Source organism: Hyperolius riggenbachi, chromosome 3 (assembly GCF_040937935.1).
Source record: "Hyperolius riggenbachi isolate aHypRig1 chromosome 3, aHypRig1.pri, whole genome shotgun sequence".
Lineage (NCBI taxonomy): Eukaryota > Metazoa > Chordata > Amphibia > Anura > Hyperoliidae > Hyperolius > Hyperolius riggenbachi.
In genome coordinates this window covers 166,222,787-166,243,678 of record NC_090648.1, presented here as the reverse complement: position 1 = coordinate 166,243,678, position 20,892 = coordinate 166,222,787, and the positions used below count along the sequence as shown (strand labels likewise).

The following is a 20,892-nucleotide window of genomic DNA, read 5'->3' as shown; positions in this document are numbered from 1 at the left end:
ATTCTAACCTCCGGATACTTTGGAGGACCCTTGGGTGAGTGCGGGCACTTTGGGGGGGTGTCCCGGCGCTGGTGGCTTTTTGTGTATAGGGTGACGGAGTACTGCACGTGGAAGGTGTTGGAGGAGAACCTGTCTAGCAGTATCACACTATATATGTTTTATTTCTCTTTGCATATGACGTGAATCGTGGCCTATATCTTTGGAAGTACTGACAAAGTGGGAACCCTGCTCGGGATTGTCTGTGGATAACCTGAATAAGGACTGTGAGACTTTCTTGCATATATTCTTTGGCCTATGATTTTAAGCGCAGACTTTTTATATGGTATGATGTTACCAACTCACCTGAAGTCAGAAAGGATGCAGCACATGCAGAACACGCTGGCAACTATGCTTTACAATGCGTTTAAGGGTGATGTCACAGCACAACGCAATAAATGTACCACTGCCAGTAATCCTCCTCCCATGTCCTTGCAGGCAAGGACAGGACGATCCAGCGATCTCATGGTGATGTCGGACATGCGGACATTCTTTAGTCCAACGCCTCACCTTAGCACTTCCAGATCCACCCTCCACCAACGCCTGGACCGGCAGGTAGCCGACTACCTGGCCTTAAGTGTGGCTGTAGACAATGTGAGCAGCGATGAACCCTTGGACTACTGGGTGCGCATTCTTGACCTGTGGTCAGAGCTGTCACAATTTGCCATCCAACTTTTGTCTTGCCCTGCCTTAATCGTCCTGTCAGAAAGGACCTTCAGCGCAGCTGGAGGCATTGCCACTGCCGCGGTGAAGGGGCTTGCCTATCACAATGAAGCAATGACCGCCGGCTATATGAGTGTCTCGGGGGGTGGCACACCAAAGATAATAAGGTCGTTGCTTAATTGTGGACAGACCAAATTTGATCAGCTGGACAGTCACTGTTGTTCTATCATTGAGCTACCTCAGCCCGGCGACCATATGGGCTTGAAAACCGCCACAGCCTGCACTCTGGCCATGGTACGCACCAGTCCAGCACGGCCAACACTACGCAAACAGCTGTTTGTGGTGCGTAACACAGTGAGTTTGGTGTGTCAGTGTGAAGCAGTACTCTAATTACACTTCCTGATTGATGTTTACACACGCAAGATGTTTTAAAGCACTTTAGGCCTGTAATTTAGCATTCAATGTGATTTCTGCCCTTAAAACGCTGCTTTGCGTCAAATCCAGATTTCTCCCCGGGACTTTTGGCATCTATCCCACTCCGCAATGCCCCCCCTCCAGGTTTTAGACCCCTTGAAACATGTTTTCCATCACTTTTGTGACCAGCATAAGTGTTTCTAGTTTTCAAAGTTCGCCTCCTCATTGAAGTCTATTGCGGTTCGCAAACGTTCGTGCGAATCGAATGTTTGGCGAAGGTTCGTGAACTGAAAATCGGAGGTTCGGGCCATCTCTAGTTGACATGCAGAATTATCCTGAAAGGCAACTGAGCACTGTGAACTAGCCCTTACTTGTAGGACTTGTGAAGATTGCAAACATGAAGTGTTATTTAAAGTTGTCTATTATTAGGTGGCAGGCTTTTACACCCCTTGTCACAGTCATATTGAATCACAGAAACTGACGTAGCATGGGTTTCCCTGTATAGTTAGGCCTATTTATTTGCATACAGAATCACTATAACACTAGCAACTGAGAGATTACACTGAAATAAATAAAGAATACTCTGGTGAAGTGCTGCTGTGACAATAATGGTGACATCTGTAGGATATGGGACTTGTAAAGGATACTTTCTTGGTTAGTTGGATCTCCAGTGAGGAAGGGAATTGTGATAATCTCTGATGATGTTTCCTTTTGTATTTTCTATTGAAGGGTTGTAAATCTTTGATATTGATTTATGTAGAGGAAAGCTGCCTGTTTGACTCTTAATACACGAACACAGGCCTAACCTATAGCAGTAAACCCCGTCATGTTGGTTGGTTAATAAAGAGTAATACTGTCTCTAAATGTGGAACTTTAACAGCCTATAGTAGAATTCAGTACACTTATACGTAAAATACCATATTTTAAGCTCCAGAGACACTTTCTATAGCTATATATAGTGATGTATTGGTATGCCCAGCCCTCCCACTGAGACTTAACTTAGGCTGTTTATTATGCGAAACTCTCCGCAGTGCATTCTGGGAGACTAGAGATCTTTTTCACTGGCTGTAGAACTCTCAGTAAGCAAACGTTCTGCAGAGATCACCTGCCAGTACCAAAGATGTTGTCACCAGTGTTAAATTTCAGAAAGCTAATAAGGGAGTGGAAAGATTTTACAGTGGGCAAATAATAGAGTAAAGAATTTATAAATTACTATTGTAAAAACAATAAGCAATATTATTTGTTATTTTGACTACAGTTTCTCTTTAGACAATTTTACAATTGAAATATGCATTTGCAGTACGATATCCCCCATCCCCCCTGGTCGCATAGCTTCGCACAAAATGCCAATCATATGACTCTACAGTAGAGTGCGTCAACAGGTCTTTGCATAGCGCTACCTCTCCTGCGACTCACGCCCAGTGACGTACTCCCAGCTGGACAGGAAATACAGTGGCTTGCAAAAGTATTCGGCCCCCTTGAAGTTTTCCACATTTTGTCACATTACTGCCACAAACATGAATCAATTTTATTGGAATTCCACGTGAAATACCAATACAAAGTGGTGTACACGTGAGAAGTGGAACGAAAATCATACATGATTCCAAACATTTTTTACAAATAAATAACTGCAAAGTGGGGTGTGCGTAATTATTCAGCCCCCCTGAGTCAATACTTTGTAGAACCACCTTTTGCTGCAATTACAGCTGCCAGTCTTTTAGGGTATGTCTCTACCAGCTTTGCACATCTAGAGACTGAAATCCTTGCCCATTCTTCTTTGCAAAACAGCTCCAGCTCAGTCAGATTAGATGGACAGCGTTTGTAAACAGCAGTTTTCAGATCTTGCCACAAATTTTCGATTGGATTTAGATCTGGACTTTGACTGGGCCATTCTAACACATGGATATGTTTTGTTTTAAACCATTCCATTGTTGCCCTGGCTTTATGTTTAGGGTCATTGTCCTGCTGGAAGGTGAACCTCCGCCCCAGTCTCAAGTCTTTTGCAGTCTCCAAGAGGTTTTCTTCCAAGTTTGCCCTGTATTTGGCTCCATCCATCTTCCCATCAACTCTGACCAGCTTCTCTGTCCCTGCTGAAGAGATGCACCCCCCGAGCATGAGGCTGCCACCACCATATTTGACAGTGGGAATGGTGTGTTCAGAGCATTTTCCCCCCAAAAGTTCAGTTTTGGTCTCATTTGACCAGAGCACCTTCTTCCACATGTTTGCCGTGTCCCCCACATGGCTTGTGGCAAACTGCAAACGGGACTTCTTATGCTTTTCTGTTAACAATGGCTATCTTCTTGCCACTCTTCCATAAAGGCCAATTTTGTGCAGTGCATGACTTATAATTGTCCTATGGACAGATTCCCCCACCTGAGCTGTAGATCTCTGCAGCTCGTCCAGAGTCACCATGGGCCACTTGACTGCATTTTTGATCAGCGCTCTCCTTGTTCGGCCTGTGAGTTTAGGTGGACGGCCCTGTCTTGGTAGATTTACAGTTGTGCCATACTCCTTCCATTTCTGAATGATCGCTTGAACAGTGCTCCGTGGGATGTTCAAGGCTTTGGAAATCTTTTTGTAGCCTAAGCCTGCTTTAAACTTCTCAATAACTTTATCCCTGACCTGTCTGGTGTGTTCTTTGGACTTCATGGTGTTGTTGTTCCCAATATTCTCTTAGGCAACCTCTGAGGTCATCAGAGAGCAGTTGTATTTGTACTGACATTAGATTACACACAGGTGCACTCTATTTAGCCTTTAGCACTCATCAGGCAATGTCTATGGGCAACTAACTGCACACCCCACTTTGCAGTTATTTATTTGTAAAAATTGTTTGGAATCATGTATGATCTTCGTTCCACTTCTCACGTGTACACCACTTTGTATTGGTCTTTCATGTGGAATTCCAATAAAATTGATTCTTGTTTGTGGCAGTAATGTGACAAAATGTGGAAAACTTCAAGGGGGCCGAATACTTTTGCAAGCTACTGTATGTCACTGGGATTCCAGGTTTCCCCATAGAATTCCCATGCGTGCCACACCACCACCGTCAACATTTTTAAAATGTTTGCATTGCCCATTGATTTACATCACTCCTGCCGCTACTGTGTTGCCGCGAAAGTCCAGTGGTAACGCGCTGTTGATTTTGCGGTGGATCTGGCACTTCATGTTTCACCCCCTTCCATGCAGCTACAGCTCCCCATGCGCCCCACCCCTGGCCCTTTCCATACTCCTCCCTGTTGGGTAAAACTGAACAGTGGAATTTGCCCGCCTTCTTCTGGATGAAACAATTGATGCTGTGAGTGCGGTTTTCACGGACCGGCTTCTCTCTCTCCCTTTTTTCAACTCATTTATCTATACAGCATTCATCAGCATCCATTTTCACTCACTCAGAAGCCCTATTGCCTTTTAATGTGTACTATTCCCAACAGGCTATGTCAATTTCCGTCAGCAGTATCCTGAGCTGTTTGAAAACCTCACCCCCGAGGCAGTACGGAGCACCATAGAAGCTGGCTACCCGGGAATTCTGGTCAGCAGAGACAAGCATGGAAGAGTCATCCTTCTGTTTAATATTGAGAACTGGGACTATGAGGAAATCACCTTTGATGAGGTTTGTAGGATTCATTCTGCATCACATTGACACACGTAGTAAAAGGAAAGCATAGTATATATTTATCAATCGCCAACTCAAACAGGTTTATTCAATAACAGTGTAGGTGATTAGGTGTGTGTGTGCGCGCGTGTGTGTGTCTCAGGTGTCTTAATCTAGTTCAACCATACAGGATACATGGCTTAGGCTGGGTTCACACTGTACTGGGTGCACAATGGTGAGTACACAGCATATCTGCTCAGGATGCGCTGCGGACAGTCACTTGCCTTTGTGCGGCGTTCACATTACCTTCCATTGTGCATCTGGTCTGCTCCTGTCACCACCTGTCCAGTTTACCTGCTGCCGTCACATTTGGTTCCACTGCTTGCACCGCCACTTGGGTCCACTGCAGGGGAGGAGCACTAGTATACAGATCGGAGCCCCAGCAGAAGCATATGAGACTCCCCACTGCATTGCAACAGACCATTGGGAATCCTCCCACTGCCAGGGAGGATTCTCAATGGTCCACCACTCAGTGAACCAATGAGAATACTCCCTGGGGTCTGAGGATTCCCAATGGTTTGTTGCAATCCAAAGAGCCCCATATGTTTCTGCCCAGGATTCTCTCTGTGTATAGGTAATTCTCCCCTACAGTGGACCTGAGCTGCGGTGAACCTGAGGTAACAGAAGACAGGTGAGCACTTGACAAAATGTATGCAGTGACCAGCCTTGTGAGAACGGACACTGTCCATTCTCATAGGCTTCCACTGATTCCGTCGGCATCCGCTTTATCGGCGAAACATATTCTGATCCACAAATATCGCAAACCACACAACCACAAAACGGATCGATCTTTTAGCCTATCGTATTGTTAGTGGATGGATTCATTGATGATGGCAGTTGGTGCTGTCTTTTTTTTTTTTCTTTCTTGCCTGCCAGCAGTGAGGCCTGGAACCCTCTACAAGTCGCAAATCACTATCGCAATTGCTAGTGTTTTAAATCAGCATTTTGTAAGCAATTTCATGAGCGTTTTCCGACGATTTTGGGACCGATTTTAAAAAATGTAATCCTTTTGCCATTGGTTGTGACAGGGCAGTTTCTAGGCTAAATTGCAGCCAGGGCGATGACCCAGATATAGGTGCCTGCAGTATAAGTTGGCCAGGTATAGGTCAGCCCAGTATAGGTAGCTAGGCATAGGTACTCCTAGTATAGCCAAGCATGTGCTCCCAGTATAGCCAGACATACAGTAGGTGCTCCCAGTATAGCCAGACATAGGTGCCCCCAGTATAGCCAGCCATAGGTGCTCCCAGTATAGCCAGCCATAGGTGCTCCCAGTATAGCCAGCCATAGGTGCTCCCAGTATAGGTAGCTAGGCATAGGTACTCACAGTATAGTCAGACATAGGTGCCCCCAGTATAGCCAGACATAGGTGCTCCCAGTATAGCCAGACATAGGTGCCCCCAGTATAGCCAGCCATAGGTGCTCCCAGTATAGCCAGGCATGTGTTCCCAGTATAGCCAGACATAGATGCCCACAGTATAGCCAGCCATAGGTGCCCCCAGTATAGCCAGACATAGGTTCCCCCAGTATAGCCAGTCATGTGTTCCCAGTATAGCCAGGCATAGGTGCTCTTATTATAGCCAGGCAGGTGCTCCCAGTATAGCCAGGCATAGGTGCTCCGACATAGCATACCAGGAACTAACAACACATTTTTGTGAAAGTGAAATCTTACTTTAATCCGTCTTTCACATGCATATCACTTGTATGGTGTTTATTGAGACCTGCTTTGCCCCTGAGCTTCCAGCATGTCTTACAGATAATGTTTGGCTCCATTTCAGATTCTTCGTGCGTACTGCATTATTTTAGAGAGCCTGCTGGAAAACGAAGAAACACAGATCAATGGCTTCTGTATTATAGAAAACTTCAAAGGATTCACAATGCAGCAGGCTTCCGGCATAAAACCATACGAGCTGAAAAAGATGGTGGACATGCTGCAGGTAAAGTCTCTCTGTAGCCTGATTATTCAGGAACTGCAGAAAATATTTGTATGCAGCCTTCTTGTGAAGCACACAGGGAAATAAACAAGCAGAGCTACAAAGGAAGTGTCAACCTGTTATACATCACCTTAATTGTAAGCCTGGGTGATGTAAAATAACAGAAGGGTAACTGTTATGGGGGAGTAAGGATAATCAATGAGATGCAAATTTGTATGCAAATATATGCAACTTGAAAATAGACCAATCAATTTAAACCTGGGTGGGACTTGATTTGTCCATTTTCAAGCTGCATATATTTGCATAAAAAATGGCATAAATCTGCATGAACCCAGAAAGATTTGCATTTCATTGATCATCACTATCACGGAGCACTGAGGATGTTTAGAAATCAGTCCCACCACCCAGTGTACTGCCAGTGCCATTGCTTTGTTATGATGGCTATGCATCTATGGGAACTTTTCCAATGGCTAGATAATGGCTTCCACATCATATTGATACATAGTTAAGAATAGATACATTTTCACAAAAATAAGAGTAAATCGTGACATCCCCCCCCCCCCAAAAAAAACCACAACAAAAGCACAAGATGGGTCTTGAGACCCTCTATGGACACCTCCTGGTTACTCTGTCACCTGTGACCTTTGGGGCATCTCCATGATGATTTTTGGGTCTTCAGCTAACACCTGCAGTTTTTAATTTAAAAAAAAAAAAACAAACACCATTCTCAATAAATCACCACAAGGGTTCTAAGACCCATTAAAGTGTTCCCATGAGTGCAGCGCTGCACTTTAGCTACACAGACACTGCTTTATTTGAAACATGTTATCGTTTTTGTGTCTGATTATTAAAATTTCATTCTTGTATTGACGATGCCCCTTCTTCTTCTTAGAGGTAAGCCATTTTATATTTATTACATCCATGGTTATTTTTGGGGGGCGCCTTCTCGCTCCCAGCCATAAGAGAACAGCACAGGGGATAGATTTATGCTGCAATCCAATATTGAATTATTGAAGTTTTCCACTTTAATTTTTAAAATCAATTTGCATACCAAATTTGGTGTTGCTATCTTGTGCGAGGGCTTTGCAATCAACTAACGAAAATTGGTTCCATAGACTTCAATGCAAATGCAAAAAATGGCAAATTTTGGTTGCAATTTTGAAAAAAATTTGCCAAATTCGCTGTAAAATAAAGTTCAGAGCTTTTACCTGCTCTACCATTATGACCACATATTTAGAATTGCATTTTTATAATTGGACACTTAGTTTATTAAGCTATCTGATATGTTTTATATATTTTTGGCCTTTATATTTACAATAGAGTTGGCCTTTAAAACAAACCCTCAAAGTAATCATCATCAAAATAATACTAACCTGTAGACTAGTGGTGTCTTTAATACGGACCCTCAGACTAACCCTACTCTTGAATGATGGTATTATATTAAAATAAATCTTGATGAAGAGGATACCACTGGAGTTTGCAGCAGCCCAGTTATAATGCCAGTGTCGCTGTCTGAGAGTGCCTCTCTCTTTTTGACATTTTGAGTACCTGTCACTAACTGTATGTGTCTGCATAACACCAGCTACATATTAAATGCTGTGCGTAGATAATATGTGCGAGTCTTAATATTCATAAACTTATATATTTTTTCCCCCTAACAGGACTCCTTTCCTGCCAGGTTTAAAGCTGTTCATTTCATTCATCAGCCCTGGTACTTCACCACAACCTACAACGTTGTAAAACCATTTTTGAAAGGCAAACTCCTGGAGAGGGTGAGTCAGTATCCTGCAGTGCTTGTGTATTGTGCTACCGTGACTCGGGCTGCAGCACAAATGTACAGCGCAGAAAAAGTCTGAATTATGGAAGGCTGGTAGTAATGTACAGTGTAATGAATATCATATTTATATTTTGCTTTTGTTTAAAGCAAACCTGAAGTGAAAATAAAGATATGAGATATGAACTGTATGTGTAGTACAGCTAAGAATTAGAACATTAGTAGCAAAGACAAGTCTCATATTGTTTTCCAATACAGCATTCTTCCTACGGCAGCTCCGTTAGAGCAGTGACTTCAGCCAAAGTCGTGCTCAACTGCGCATGTGCACAGTCAGCATGAGCGTTCTGCGCACTCATGGTTTGTTCTTTCAAAAACCGCATGTGCACAAAATGCTCACGCTGACGTGAGGGTGAGACAGAAGCGCAGATGGACTGTGCTTGCACAGCTGCACACAAATTCTGCTGAAGTCACTGCTTTAACGGAGCCACTGTGGGAAGAACGGAGGGAGCCCTGAGCACACAAGGGGACATCACAGACTGAAGGAAGCCCCAGGTAAGTTGATTTGGCCATTTTAGATTACTGTTCAGGGTCCCTTTAAATTGCATACATGACAGAATGATGCAATGTTATATATATTAAAAAAAAAGCTATATAATTAAAAATAGAAAATATGAGACTATTTTCTTTACTACTAATGGTCTATTCATTATACATAGTACACATACTGTACATTTCAGTATATCATATATCATGACCAATTAAGTGCTCATCTTTGGCGATAATTGTAATGTGTTAATTTTGCTTACATGAAATTCCACGTAAAATTTTGCAGTTACGCACTACTGTACATGCTGTTTATTATGATATTAAAATTGAATTAATTTCACATAATCCATTTGCAAATTTTGCATGTTTTCAAGAAAATACAAATGTTGCTGTCGTAAACAATTTTTCGTGTAACTTGTGAAAAAATATACATTTTAAAGCAAAAGCCAGATCAGTGTTCAGGATCCAACTGTGCATGCGTAAGCTAGTACATCCGGGTCTAAGGTCTCAACCACAGGTGGTCGGGGTCTAGTACAGCATAAATTGTAGAGAAATTTAGGCTTGCAGGGGAAAACGGACAATGCAGCCCTGGACTGTACTGCATTGCGGGTCAATACTGTATTTAGCTCTGATTTTTTTTAAGCTTGGCTGTCCTTTTAGAAGGAAGGGCCCAAGTTGTCCATTCAATGACTGTCGACCTTAACAATCACGGATCAATCATTTTGAGGGAAAGTGCACTGTAAAGACCCACAGTTTAACTATAGCTAAACAGCATGTACTGACAGTGGAGAGGGTAGGACGATGGGTGCCTTGCAATGCAGGGAACAAAGGAAGGTAGCGCGCTCATTCGTCATTAGGGATCCACTGTGGAGGATCACTAAATGGTATGGTGGGGTAGATCTACCTTCTCAGATGAAATGGCATAGAATGATGACCTCAGCTGAGTTTTTTGAACAAACTTGATAATATAACTTATTCATGCAGTGGCATCTTCCAACACTGCTATATTCCCTCTTCCCATCTTCCAACACTGCCATGGGGCAGCATGGTGGCGTAGTGGTTAGCTCTCTCGCCTTGCAGCGCTGGGTCCCTGGTTCGAATCCCGGCCAGAGCACTATCTGCAAAGAGTTTGTATGTTCTCTCCGTGTCTGCGTGGGTTTCCTCCGGGCACTCCGGTTTCCTCCCACATTCCAAAAACATACAGATAAGTTAATTGGCTCCCCCTAAAATTGGCCCTAGACTACAGTACTTACACTACATAATATAGACATATGGCAATGGTAGGGATTAGATTGTGAGCTCCTTTGAGGGACAGTTAGTGACAAGATATATATATATATATATATATATATACACTGTACAGCGCTGCGTAATATGTCGGCGCTATATAAATACTAAATAATAATAATAATAATATTCAAAGCTGTGGGGATTTGTGATTTTTACACAGATGATACTACTTTGGGACAAAAAAAAGTAGGACAACTGTATGGGCAATGAAGAGCAGGGAAACAAGTTTACAGGTCAACATGTTTACACTTTAGCCAGGTAAAAGAAGACACTGCCAACCCTGGCCACACCTGGGAAAACAATTTCGATGGTCTAAAAAAAAATCCTCACCTAGCAACTGCATCCTTCCAATTCATATTACTTGGTGCTAGTAGTTATCAGTGGTGCTCCACATATATTATTTACTTTCTGATATATCACTTTTGGCTGCGTCAGAAATGATCATCTTATGTCCATGGAAAATTATAGAGGGCAATGAAATAAGAGAAAATGGAGTGTTCCTTTTTACATTATTTATTTTAAAAGCTGGCAATTACAGATAATACGGAGACAATGTTCTGAGTGGGCAGCCAGTACGAAATGTTCTCACATAATAAAAGTAAATTGTTTTATACCCTTCACAAAATAACGAGTTTTGCTGATGATAGGATCCAAACTTATCTTTGGGCAACTAGAGTATCATCCTGCCAACAATTAATTAAAACGTTATTTTTGCAACTTTATCATTTGAGTTAATTATGTTTACATCTGGAATTTCCAGAACAACATATTTATTAGAAAAACACTCATTAATTTGAATGTGTTACTCCTATACCTTGTTAAAAGTCCATGTACTGGCATCACATACTGATACCAAGTCTCTGTTCTTCTAAGCTATTATCAGTGTACAGATGTCTTGTAACAGAAACTTCAGCTTTCAAACTTTGTTTTCTTTATTTTACCAAACTGAACTTTTAGGCCTCTTTCACAGTGGGACGTTGCGTTTGATGCAACGTTAAAGTCGCACAACGTGCCCCTAACGCAGCGCATGTAGGTTATGAAATTGGACGTTATTTTGCACTGCGTTGTGTCTCTTGGTGCGCCGTTTTCGTCGCATACTGATGGAACGAAAACGGCGCATGCGTTACATTTAAAAAAAAAAACCTTACTGAGCATGTGCTACACATATAAAGCAGCAAATGTATTGTTAAACGCAAAGCATGCAGCACTTTCTAAATATTGCTACACGTTACACACAACGTAACGTGCGCACTGTGAATGTCGCACAGACTTTGTAGTGCTATGCGTTCGTCTGCGTTATAAAATGTTACAACGTGCGACTTTAACGGCACACTGTGAAAGAGGCCTTAATTAATAGTGTACATAGGGCAGCACAGTGGCATTGTGGATAGCACTATCATCTTGCAGCACCGGGTCCACAGAGTGAATCTGGGCCAAAGACACTATCTGCTGGAGTTTGTAAATTTTCCTCGTGTGTGTGTGGGTTTCCTCCAGGCACTCTGGATTCCTCCCACAATGCAAAAAAAAACAAAAAACAGATGAATGGTCTTAGAATATGACAGATAGGGATGGTCAATGAGATGCAAATAATTTTCAGTTGCTGCAGCATTATGTAAATTTTGTATGCAAATGTATGCAGCTTGAAGATGAACCAATCAAATCCTGCTGAGGTATAATTTGATTAGTCCATTTTCAAGCTGCATAAATTTGCATACAAAATTTGCATAATCTTGCATCAACTTGAAATTATTTACATCTAATCCTAATGACGTACATATCACTGTGGTAGGAATTAGATTGTGAGTCCCTCTGAGGGACAGTTGGAGCTCTTTTCCACTACAAAACATAGCCTCGATCACGCTGCAATCGCCTTTCTTTCCAATTTCCCTGCCGCAATTCTCCGATGATCCTTCAGGTGTACTCGTACAACCTGATTGCTGTGAATTTTGCATTTGCAATTTGCATGGGGGAAAAAAGCGAGCGAAAACATGGTGAACGGAGGAGGAAAATTGCATAACGTCTGATTGATATGCAGCTTTCCTGTGCTCCTATCCAAATCTGAATAGCACAGAGAATGCGACAGGATGACGATTATGCTCAGAGGAAATTGCACCACAAACTGAGGTTTCCATCAGTTTAGATGTACCTAGTGTTTTGCAATGCCCTAGAAATCATGATCAGATCTGAAAATGCATTTAGTGGAAAAGGACCCTCAGTGACAAGATTATACAGTATATTATGTAAAGTTTCCAGAATTAAATAAATCCTAAATAGGGATACATCATGGTAGGATAGCTACTTCCATGTAGAATCGACCTGCTTTCCCCCAAAGGCTCTACTCAGGAATTTCCTTTCATCTTCACCACTGCAGCAGATGTCCCTGCAGAGGTGGAGCTCAGGGCTGCCGGCAAGTCAGTTATTTGAAGCAGTCCCCGATTATAACCCCTAATATTAGGCCATGCAAATGAAAGTTCTGGACCGCCAGAAACAGCAATAGTGTAAGGGCTCGTTTCCACTAGCCGCCGCACGCGTCAGTGAGACGTGCGGCGGCACTTCTGGGTGTGCGGGATCGCAGGCGAATCCCAGAAGCTGGGCCATGCAGGGCTATGGGATTCACAGCCTCCCGTGCAAAATCTGTGGGCAGTTTCGGTCGAATCGCTAGCGCAAGCGATTCGGCCGGCGGCAACATAGGTTCCTATGGCAGAGTTTCCCAGCGTGATTTGCCTGCGGGGAAACTCTGTGGTTTCGGAGCGGTTTCCGCTCCAGTGGAAACGGGCCCTTAGTGGTCCTGAAATCATTGCAATAACAGCATGAAAATGACAGTATTCATTTCAATAACACAGTACGACACTCTACTGCTTCTACCATAAATAGTTTATAAGGATCCCCAGCAGCAGTTATTAGAACTTTGTATATTGTTAGGAAGCTATGTAATGCCCTAACTAATTAAAAATTAAGTAAATGGATTGGCATGAGGATTTGCATGAGTGTGCGGAAGTTCATTTTGATGTTTTGCTGTTTTGCTTGCCACCACCCCTTCCAGCACCTCCCCATGAAATCTACAAGTGTTTAAATGTCCTAGCTCAAGGTGAGGAGTCTGGATTTTGTGTTTTTTTTTTTTAAATGTGTTAACCCCTGAGTCTGCCTTTATACATGTGATGATCCCACAGCAGCAGAGCCTTCCACAGGATCTCTGCACCACACAAAACCATACTCCATATGACCCTATGGCAGAGTGTACCAAAGAACATTTTTCAAACCATCAGCAAATACTGCAGCTTGTTCACTATCAGTATGAGCACAGAGTTCATTTTTAGTCATTTTAATGCATATCTTAAGAGAATTGAAAGTAAAAAAACAAAAATAGTTACCTCAATAGTATGAAGATGGTCCAGAGCAGGGGTCAGGAACCTTTTTAGCTGAGAGAACATAAACGCCACATATTTTAAAATGTAATTCCCTGAGAGCCATACAATATGATTCAAACTGGGACAGCGTGCATGCGCAGCAGAGGGCTCACGTCTCTGTTGCTATGGTGATGTGTATACAGTTGATCCGCCGGGCAGCGGAAGTGTCATACGCATCTATAGCTTCTCTTGGGTTTCAGCAACATCAGCAATTTCCTCGAGAGCCAGACAGTAGGAATACTGACTAACAGGTTGTACAATGAGCTAGCTGGCTTGGGGGTTGATTTACTTTGTAGGATGAGATCCCCGCACTTAGGCCCAAAAGGCTGCCTTGTCAGGTGACAGGCAGCCTATTTGGCCAATCAAAGCGCAGGGATCTCATCCTACAAAGTCACTGAACCTGACAGGGTCCAGAGTGGGACAACTGGAGCAGCTGTTAGTTTTGAGGGGAGTGTGAGTAAGTTAGTAGCGCATGCTACAGCAGTAGTGTGCCTACTTTGAAAATTTTAATTGCGCTGCCACAATAAGCTGCGCTGCTTGAGCAGTGTAGCTTAGTGAATCAACCCTTACTGATTTGTCTGTGAGCCAGATGCAGCCATCAAAAGAGCCACATCTGGCTCCCGAGCCGTAGGTTCCCTACCCCTGGTCCAGAGGCTTCCTGGATCCTCTTACAGCTTGTCAAATATTTTTCTCATGACTGCTCTCCCGCCAGGTATGGGCACATTCTGACTGGCCATGCACAAATGAGGTCTGTGGCTGCGCATGCAACACTGCTGATGCATCTTTTTCCTTCTGTATACAAGTGCTTCCTTCTAATGGGGATGCACGGATCTGCGGCTGTCATATTTGCAATTACAAACCACACTCTGGCCCATATGCAATTCATATTTTCACCTGAGTTTTCTCCTAGGTGATAATTTTAAACTTGTCGATAAAATGCTTTTTAAGCCACCAGAAAGCAAGAAAATACTCTAAATAATTTTGATAGTACTTTTTCACCTACTTTTTGGTACTTTTTTAGTTGAAAATTGCTGAAAAGTTATTTTAAATCGAAGATGAAAAATTATCTCCTAGGAGAAAACTCAGGTGAAAAGGTGAATTGCATATGGCCCTCGGTATTTTAAACTATGAACCAGAGCTAATGACCCTTTGAACTCCCCTGCAGTAAAACCTTACCTGAAGCTGCCTCTGACTGTTTCTTTGATGTATAAGTGCTTTAGGAAATAGGACTGTCTCTGACCCAAGTTGCGTCAGAGAGCTCAGAGAAGCTCTTTTGCATAGATAACTGAAGTTTCTCAACCCTTCCTGTACTGGAAACAATATGAGAGTCTTGTTTTTGCTATCAATGTTCTGTTTTTTAGCTGCACTACACATACAATGCATTATATCATATGTTTATTTTCACTTCAGCTCTCCCCTTTAAGTAAATATTGAAGCAACATCGTAACCCTTGTTATTTTTCCTAGGTGTTTGTTCACGGGGATGACCTGGAGGGTTTCTACAAAGAAATAGATGCCGACATCCTACCAGCTGACTTCGGAGGAAATTTGCCAAAATACGATGGCCGGACAGTGGCTGACAAACTCTTCGGACCAAGAAATGATTCCGAGGACACAGCTCTATAGAGAATAAAATGTGTCTTGTTTTCCACAAGTATCAGTATGTTATACATAAATGGCGAATCCCTGGTACCCGTTCCTTAGTTCTGTCTGGTAGTACATTTACTTCTATTACACATTGCAATACCATTTTATAATCATTAGGATGTGTCTAAATGGTTTATATTTAAGGATTAGACATAGATGGATCTAGTGAGAATAGTGAAGAAAAAAGGAATAGTTTTCCGGGTTTGGGGGTGAAGGCAGAGGCGTAACTAGAGGGGAGCAGCCCCTGGGCCCAACTACTATTTTACTCTCTCCGATAAGGGGTCCATCCTTCAGATCAGGTGTTTTGTGGCCATACTTGCTATAGGTGTGAAGATTACAATGTCCACACTTGTTTTATGACCCTTGCAAGATGGGCCCCCAGGCTGTGAGGGTCACCAGGGATAGGCAAGGAAAATTGGGGGCCCCGTCAAAGATTTGCTGGGAGGGCACCATGAATGATTTGTAGTTACACCCCTGGGTGAATCGTGGGGGAAGATAGTTTTGCATTTCATATTACAAGAGCTATTTTTGAGTATGAACTGTCCTCACCATGTCTTGAAAGCACCTGTCCTCAGTACTGCTACTCTTCGAGCACTAAGTAAGTCCTCTGGACTCTCTGTACTGTACATTCACGCAGCTAGTGAAGACGCATTCTTTCCTGTTTCATTTGACTTTTTTTTATATATTGCTGTGAAGTGGGGAAATGATGAGATACAAGAAGCTGTCCTTGGTAAAACTAATAAAGCTGTATCATTCTATATGTTGAATGGAATTTTTTCATTACATTTTCTTTTGTACCAGTATAGCCCAGTACAGCCACTTGTCATGAAACACAATAAAAATTCTCTTTCTGTGGAAATGGAACGGTCTCTTCTGCACAGCCTAGTGACCCTGGGAAATCATACTCGTATATTCAGGAATTTCACTGTGTGCAGGATATGAGATTAATGAATGTAAACCTTGACTTCTTTTATCCCCTCTGTAGTAGCTCCAATCGTCCCTGCTAAATTAATAACGGCCTACTGGGATGAAAAAGTGCTAATAACTGCTTTAGTATGGCTCTGTAGCGAAATGTACTGCAGTATATAAATCATTATTTTGCCAGTGTGAGGATTTCACACCAAACCATTAACCAATTCCTACAAGAGGATGTTAAAATAAGTCACTGCACTCTCCTCTCTACAAAATCCTAGATAACACTGTTAATTCATCTCTGAGCTGATAAAAAGGCTACAGAGATAAAAAGAATTGACAGCAAACCTCCCTCCACCCCTCCCTCCCCCCCGGTAATTCAATGGCAGGACAATAGAGTAAACGTGTAAAATAAGAAGATTACAAACATTAAAAAAAAATTACCTACAAAGAGCCTAATTTGTCCTGAAAAAAATTATAGATAATTATTTAGGTGTGATAGGTATGGGAATCAAAAGTATGCTTTCTTAAAACAAAGTACTGTATTTGCAATAATTCAGGTTGGAGTGAGCTCTGAGATGTCTCCCAGTGCATCACTGCTGAATATATGCAAATTATCCATTGTTGTCCCTGTAAGCTAGCCACACCTCCAGATCCGCTGGAATGCAATGATATGTCAGCTTGTTAATTTCAGACTGGTTAGTCTTCATCAGTGCATGGCATGGATTAATGTGGCTATATGGGGTAGGACCTAAAACAACCAGAGTGAAAGAGTGCCCAGAAAGCTCATGATGAACCAGAACTCCTAGGAGTGTGTAAGGGGCAACAATGGACCAAAAAGGTCCTTTTTACTAAAATGTATAGAATTTAAGTAAGAGGGATTTTTGGTTCATTGTAGCCCTTTAGCACTCCTAGGAGTTCTGGTTCATCATGAGCTCTCTGGGTACTCTTTAACTCTGTGTAATAGGTAGTGATAAAGCTATCACCAAAGTAATCACAGCTGCACTGAACTGTGTAAACAACATCAGTAACTAAGTAGATAAAGATGAAACTGAGCATGAGCTATGAAACTTTTTGCATTAGCTTGAGGGAGATCTGTGGCCTCCATACATTTCCTGTATTAACAGTGGTGTCTTAAAAAGCTCACTACAAGTTTTTGGAAGGCGGTGTCTCATCAAGCTCCTGTTCATGCATGAAAACAAGATATAGTAGACCTGTTTTGCATACAGAAGAAAGCCATAACAAATAGCTTCATGATGAGCAGAAGGAAAAGAATGTTTTTTTTCTCTCAAAAAAGTGAGAAACGAAGGAAAAATACTGTACAAAGTACACTGTGATCCAAATATAGTGTAATGTATTTTGGTAATAAGGTGAAAGGGTACTCACAAACAAGGGTTGCTAGACATAGCAACCACCAAAGAAGCTGGTGGGGAAACACTGTCCCCACTGAGGTTGTGGAGGATCCTCCTGGGTGGTTATGATACCATAAAATAATATAATACTGTAATGCAAGGAATAGAAAAGAAAGTGGTTCTTACGTACTAGCCCATTGACTGCAGATTCAGTACAAACAGCTGATCTGCCTGGCTGATATGCATCAGAGAGAGGAAATTAGGGTAGGAAGTTAGTGTTAGGAAGAGGATAGGAGGGGTTAATGTTAGGCAGAGCAGAGAGGAAGATTAGTGTTAGCCAGAAGAGAGAGGTTAGTGTTAGACATAGGAGAGGGAAGGGTTAGTGTTAGGCAGAAGAGAGAGGAAGGGTTAGTGTTAGGCAGGTGAGAGGTGAAGGTTGGTGTTAGGCAGAGGCAAGAGAAAGGTTAGTGTTAGAGGAGAGGGGAAGGTTGGTGTTAGGTAGAGGAGAGAGAAAAGTTAGTGTTAGGAAGAGGAGAGGTTAGTGTTAGGCAGAGGAGAGGGTAGGTTACGGTTAAGCAGAGCAAAGGGGGGGGGGGGGGTAGTGTTAAGCAGAGTAGAGAGGAAGGTTAGTGTTAGGCAGAGGACAGGTTAGTTTTAAGCAGAGCAGATAGGAAGATTAGTGTTAGGCAGAGGAGAGAGGAAGGTTAGAGTTAGGCTGAGGAGAGAGAAAGGTTAGTGTTAGGAAGAAGAGAGGTTAGTGTTAGACAGAAGAGAGAGGAAAGTTGGTGTTAGGCAGAGGAGAGGTTTGTGTTAGGCAGATGAGAGGTTAGTGTTAGGCAGATGAGAGGTTAGTGTTAGGCAGATGAGAGGTTAGTGTTAGGCAGATGAGAGGTTAGTGTTAGGCAGATGAGAGGTTAGTGTTAGGCAGATGAGAGGTTAGTGTTCGGCAGATGAGAGGTTAGTGTTAGGCAAAGGAGAGGGAAGGGTTGGTGTTAGGCAGAGAAGAGAGAAAAGTTAGTGATAGGAAGAGGAGAGGTTAGTGTTAGGCAGTGAAGAGGGGAAGGGAAGGTATGTGTTAGACAGAGAAGAGGGGAGGGGAGGTTAGTGGTAGACAGAGGAGAGGTTAGTGTTAGGCAGAAGAGAGGGGAGGTTAGGGTTAGGCAGAAGAGAGGGGAAGGTTAGTGTTAGGCAGAAGAGAGGGGAAGGTTAGTGTTAGGCAGGGGAGAGGGGAAGGTTAGTGTTAGGCAGAGGAGAGGGGAGGTTAGTGCTAGGCAGAGGGGAGGTTAGTGTTAGGTAGAGGAGAGGGGAAGTTAGTGCGAGGCAGAAGAGAGGGGAGTTTAGTGTTAGGAGGCAGAGGAGAGGGGAAGTTAGTGCTAGGCAGGAGGAGAGGAGAAGGTTAGTGTTAGGAGGCAGAGGAGAGGCTAAGGTTAGTGTTAGGCAGAGGAGAGGGGAGGTTAGTGTAAAGGTGGCCACACACCATACAATCTTGGTTGTTCAATCTTACCACTTTCATGTAGTATAAGAGCTTATCCAATTAATCATTCAAGGTATTTTCAAATCTGTTGGCCCTTACTACATAGATTTGGTAAATCTGTACAACCAAGATTGTATGGTGTGTGTTGAGCCTTAGGTAGAGGAGAGGGGAGGCTAGTGTTAGGCAGACGAGAGGGGAAGTTAGTGCGAGGCAGACGAGAGGGGAGTTTAGTGTTAGGAGGCAGAGGAGAGGGGAAGGTTAGTGTTAGGCAGAGGAGAGGGGAAGATTAGGGTTAGGCAGAGGAGAGGGGCTGGATCTGCCGAATCTGCGGTGGATGAGCTAATGCGCAAATACCAAGAGAGTAAATATGTTTGCAGTGTATATTGAACAGAAAAGTGGAAATATCGTCCACTTTCTACAGAAAATAGTCCAGTGCCAACTTGCTAAAGTCTAAATTCAAACCATCTTTTCTAGGAGAACTTTTGAACTATATAAGCTGATATAAGTTAAGCTCTTACAGACTTCCAGGTGTTCCTACGGTTTTATATTAACCACATGATGCTTAACAGACTCCTAGAACAGATTCTTTCCATTATACACACATGTCAAGGTTAAACCAGAGCATGGGCTGGGGAAGGGCAGTCAGCATCTTATCACGTCTGTTCTGAAGATGGTTTCGTGTGTATGTCCATATGTAACTGGCTGTTTTTTATGTGTTTTAGCATGTGGGGAATGTGAAAATCCCCCACGGAGAGCTACATGGCTCATCTATAGTTTTATACATTAGTCCAAGGTGTCATGTTGGCTGAATTTATTATGAAACCATGATGAGCCAATCAAAAATGTCTATCACATACTGTACATTTCACAGATGCCATGAGTCAATAGAGTGATAAAAGAATAGTGCGGTCACATTGCGTGCTCAGGAGGTGGGAACTGTTCCATTGTGTGGGTGAAGCTGGAAATCTTGCGTAATGGATGGAGCTAAAATTGCAGAAGAAAAAAATCCCCCCACAAATTACTATTACTAATTGGTGAAAGGGAACATGTTCCCTTGTAGCCAATTAGTCCACCCCCCTCCCATGAACGATCGCTGCAGTAGTCAACTGCAGCAATCCATCTTTCCCCCTCCGTGCAGAAATCATTAAAAAAAAAAAATCTAGCAAGCAGCTTCACTCACCTTACCTCGTTCCTGCGACTATCCTGAAGCCCGAGCCTCCGATCACCACTCTGCAGTCAGCCACATATTGCCGGTAACCCCAGTCCTGGCAATATGCGGCTGACTGCAGAGCGGGGATCGGAGGCTCGGGTTTCAAGATAGTCGCAGGAACGAGGTAAGGTGAGTGAGGCTGCTTGCTGGATGATTTTTTTAATGCTTTCTGCAAGGAGGGGGCTGCCTGATGGGGGGGGGGGGGGGCGGACATCTGGCATTCAATAATGGGGGTGGGGGGGTAGGATATGTAAAAGGGAGTACATATTTACTGGGGGGCATCTGGTTAACTAAGGGGAGGGGGGATTTAATAATTTGGCACATCTAGGCACCTGGGGGGGGGGGGGGGGGCATAACTAAATACCAGGGGCACATTTGGCTATAATGGGCAGGCAGCGCTAATTCTGGGGGTACATCTGGCTATAAAGAGGGGCACTATTCCTGGGGGTGCATCTGTCAATCTATTCTGGGGGTGGCAAACGCAGGGGACACATCTGGCTATGCTGGGGGGCTGATATTGGGGACACATCTGGCTATACTGGGGGGGGGTGGGGGGGGGTGATACTGGGGACACATCTGGATATCTAT

At 43.1% G+C, this 20,892-nt stretch overlaps 1 protein-coding gene across 3 annotated transcripts in view; it reads left to right on the top strand.

The window, feature by feature from the left end:
• The window catches only part of RLBP1 (retinaldehyde binding protein 1), an 81,524-nt gene extending 65,410 nt beyond the window's left edge, over positions 1 to 16,114 (top strand). For all 3 annotated transcript variants that reach the window (XM_068275192.1, XM_068275195.1, XM_068275193.1), the window contains exons 5-8: positions 4,542 to 4,720; positions 6,538 to 6,696; positions 8,355 to 8,465; positions 15,177 to 16,114. In XM_068275192.1, coding sequence (XP_068131293.1) covers positions 4,542 to 4,720; positions 6,538 to 6,696; positions 8,355 to 8,465; positions 15,177 to 15,335 — 608 coding nt within the window. In that variant the 3' untranslated portion in view covers positions 15,336 to 16,114. The remainder of the gene's footprint in view (positions 1 to 4,541; positions 4,721 to 6,537; positions 6,697 to 8,354; positions 8,466 to 15,176) is intronic.
• The last annotated feature ends 4,778 nt before the right edge of the window (positions 16,115 to 20,892 follow it).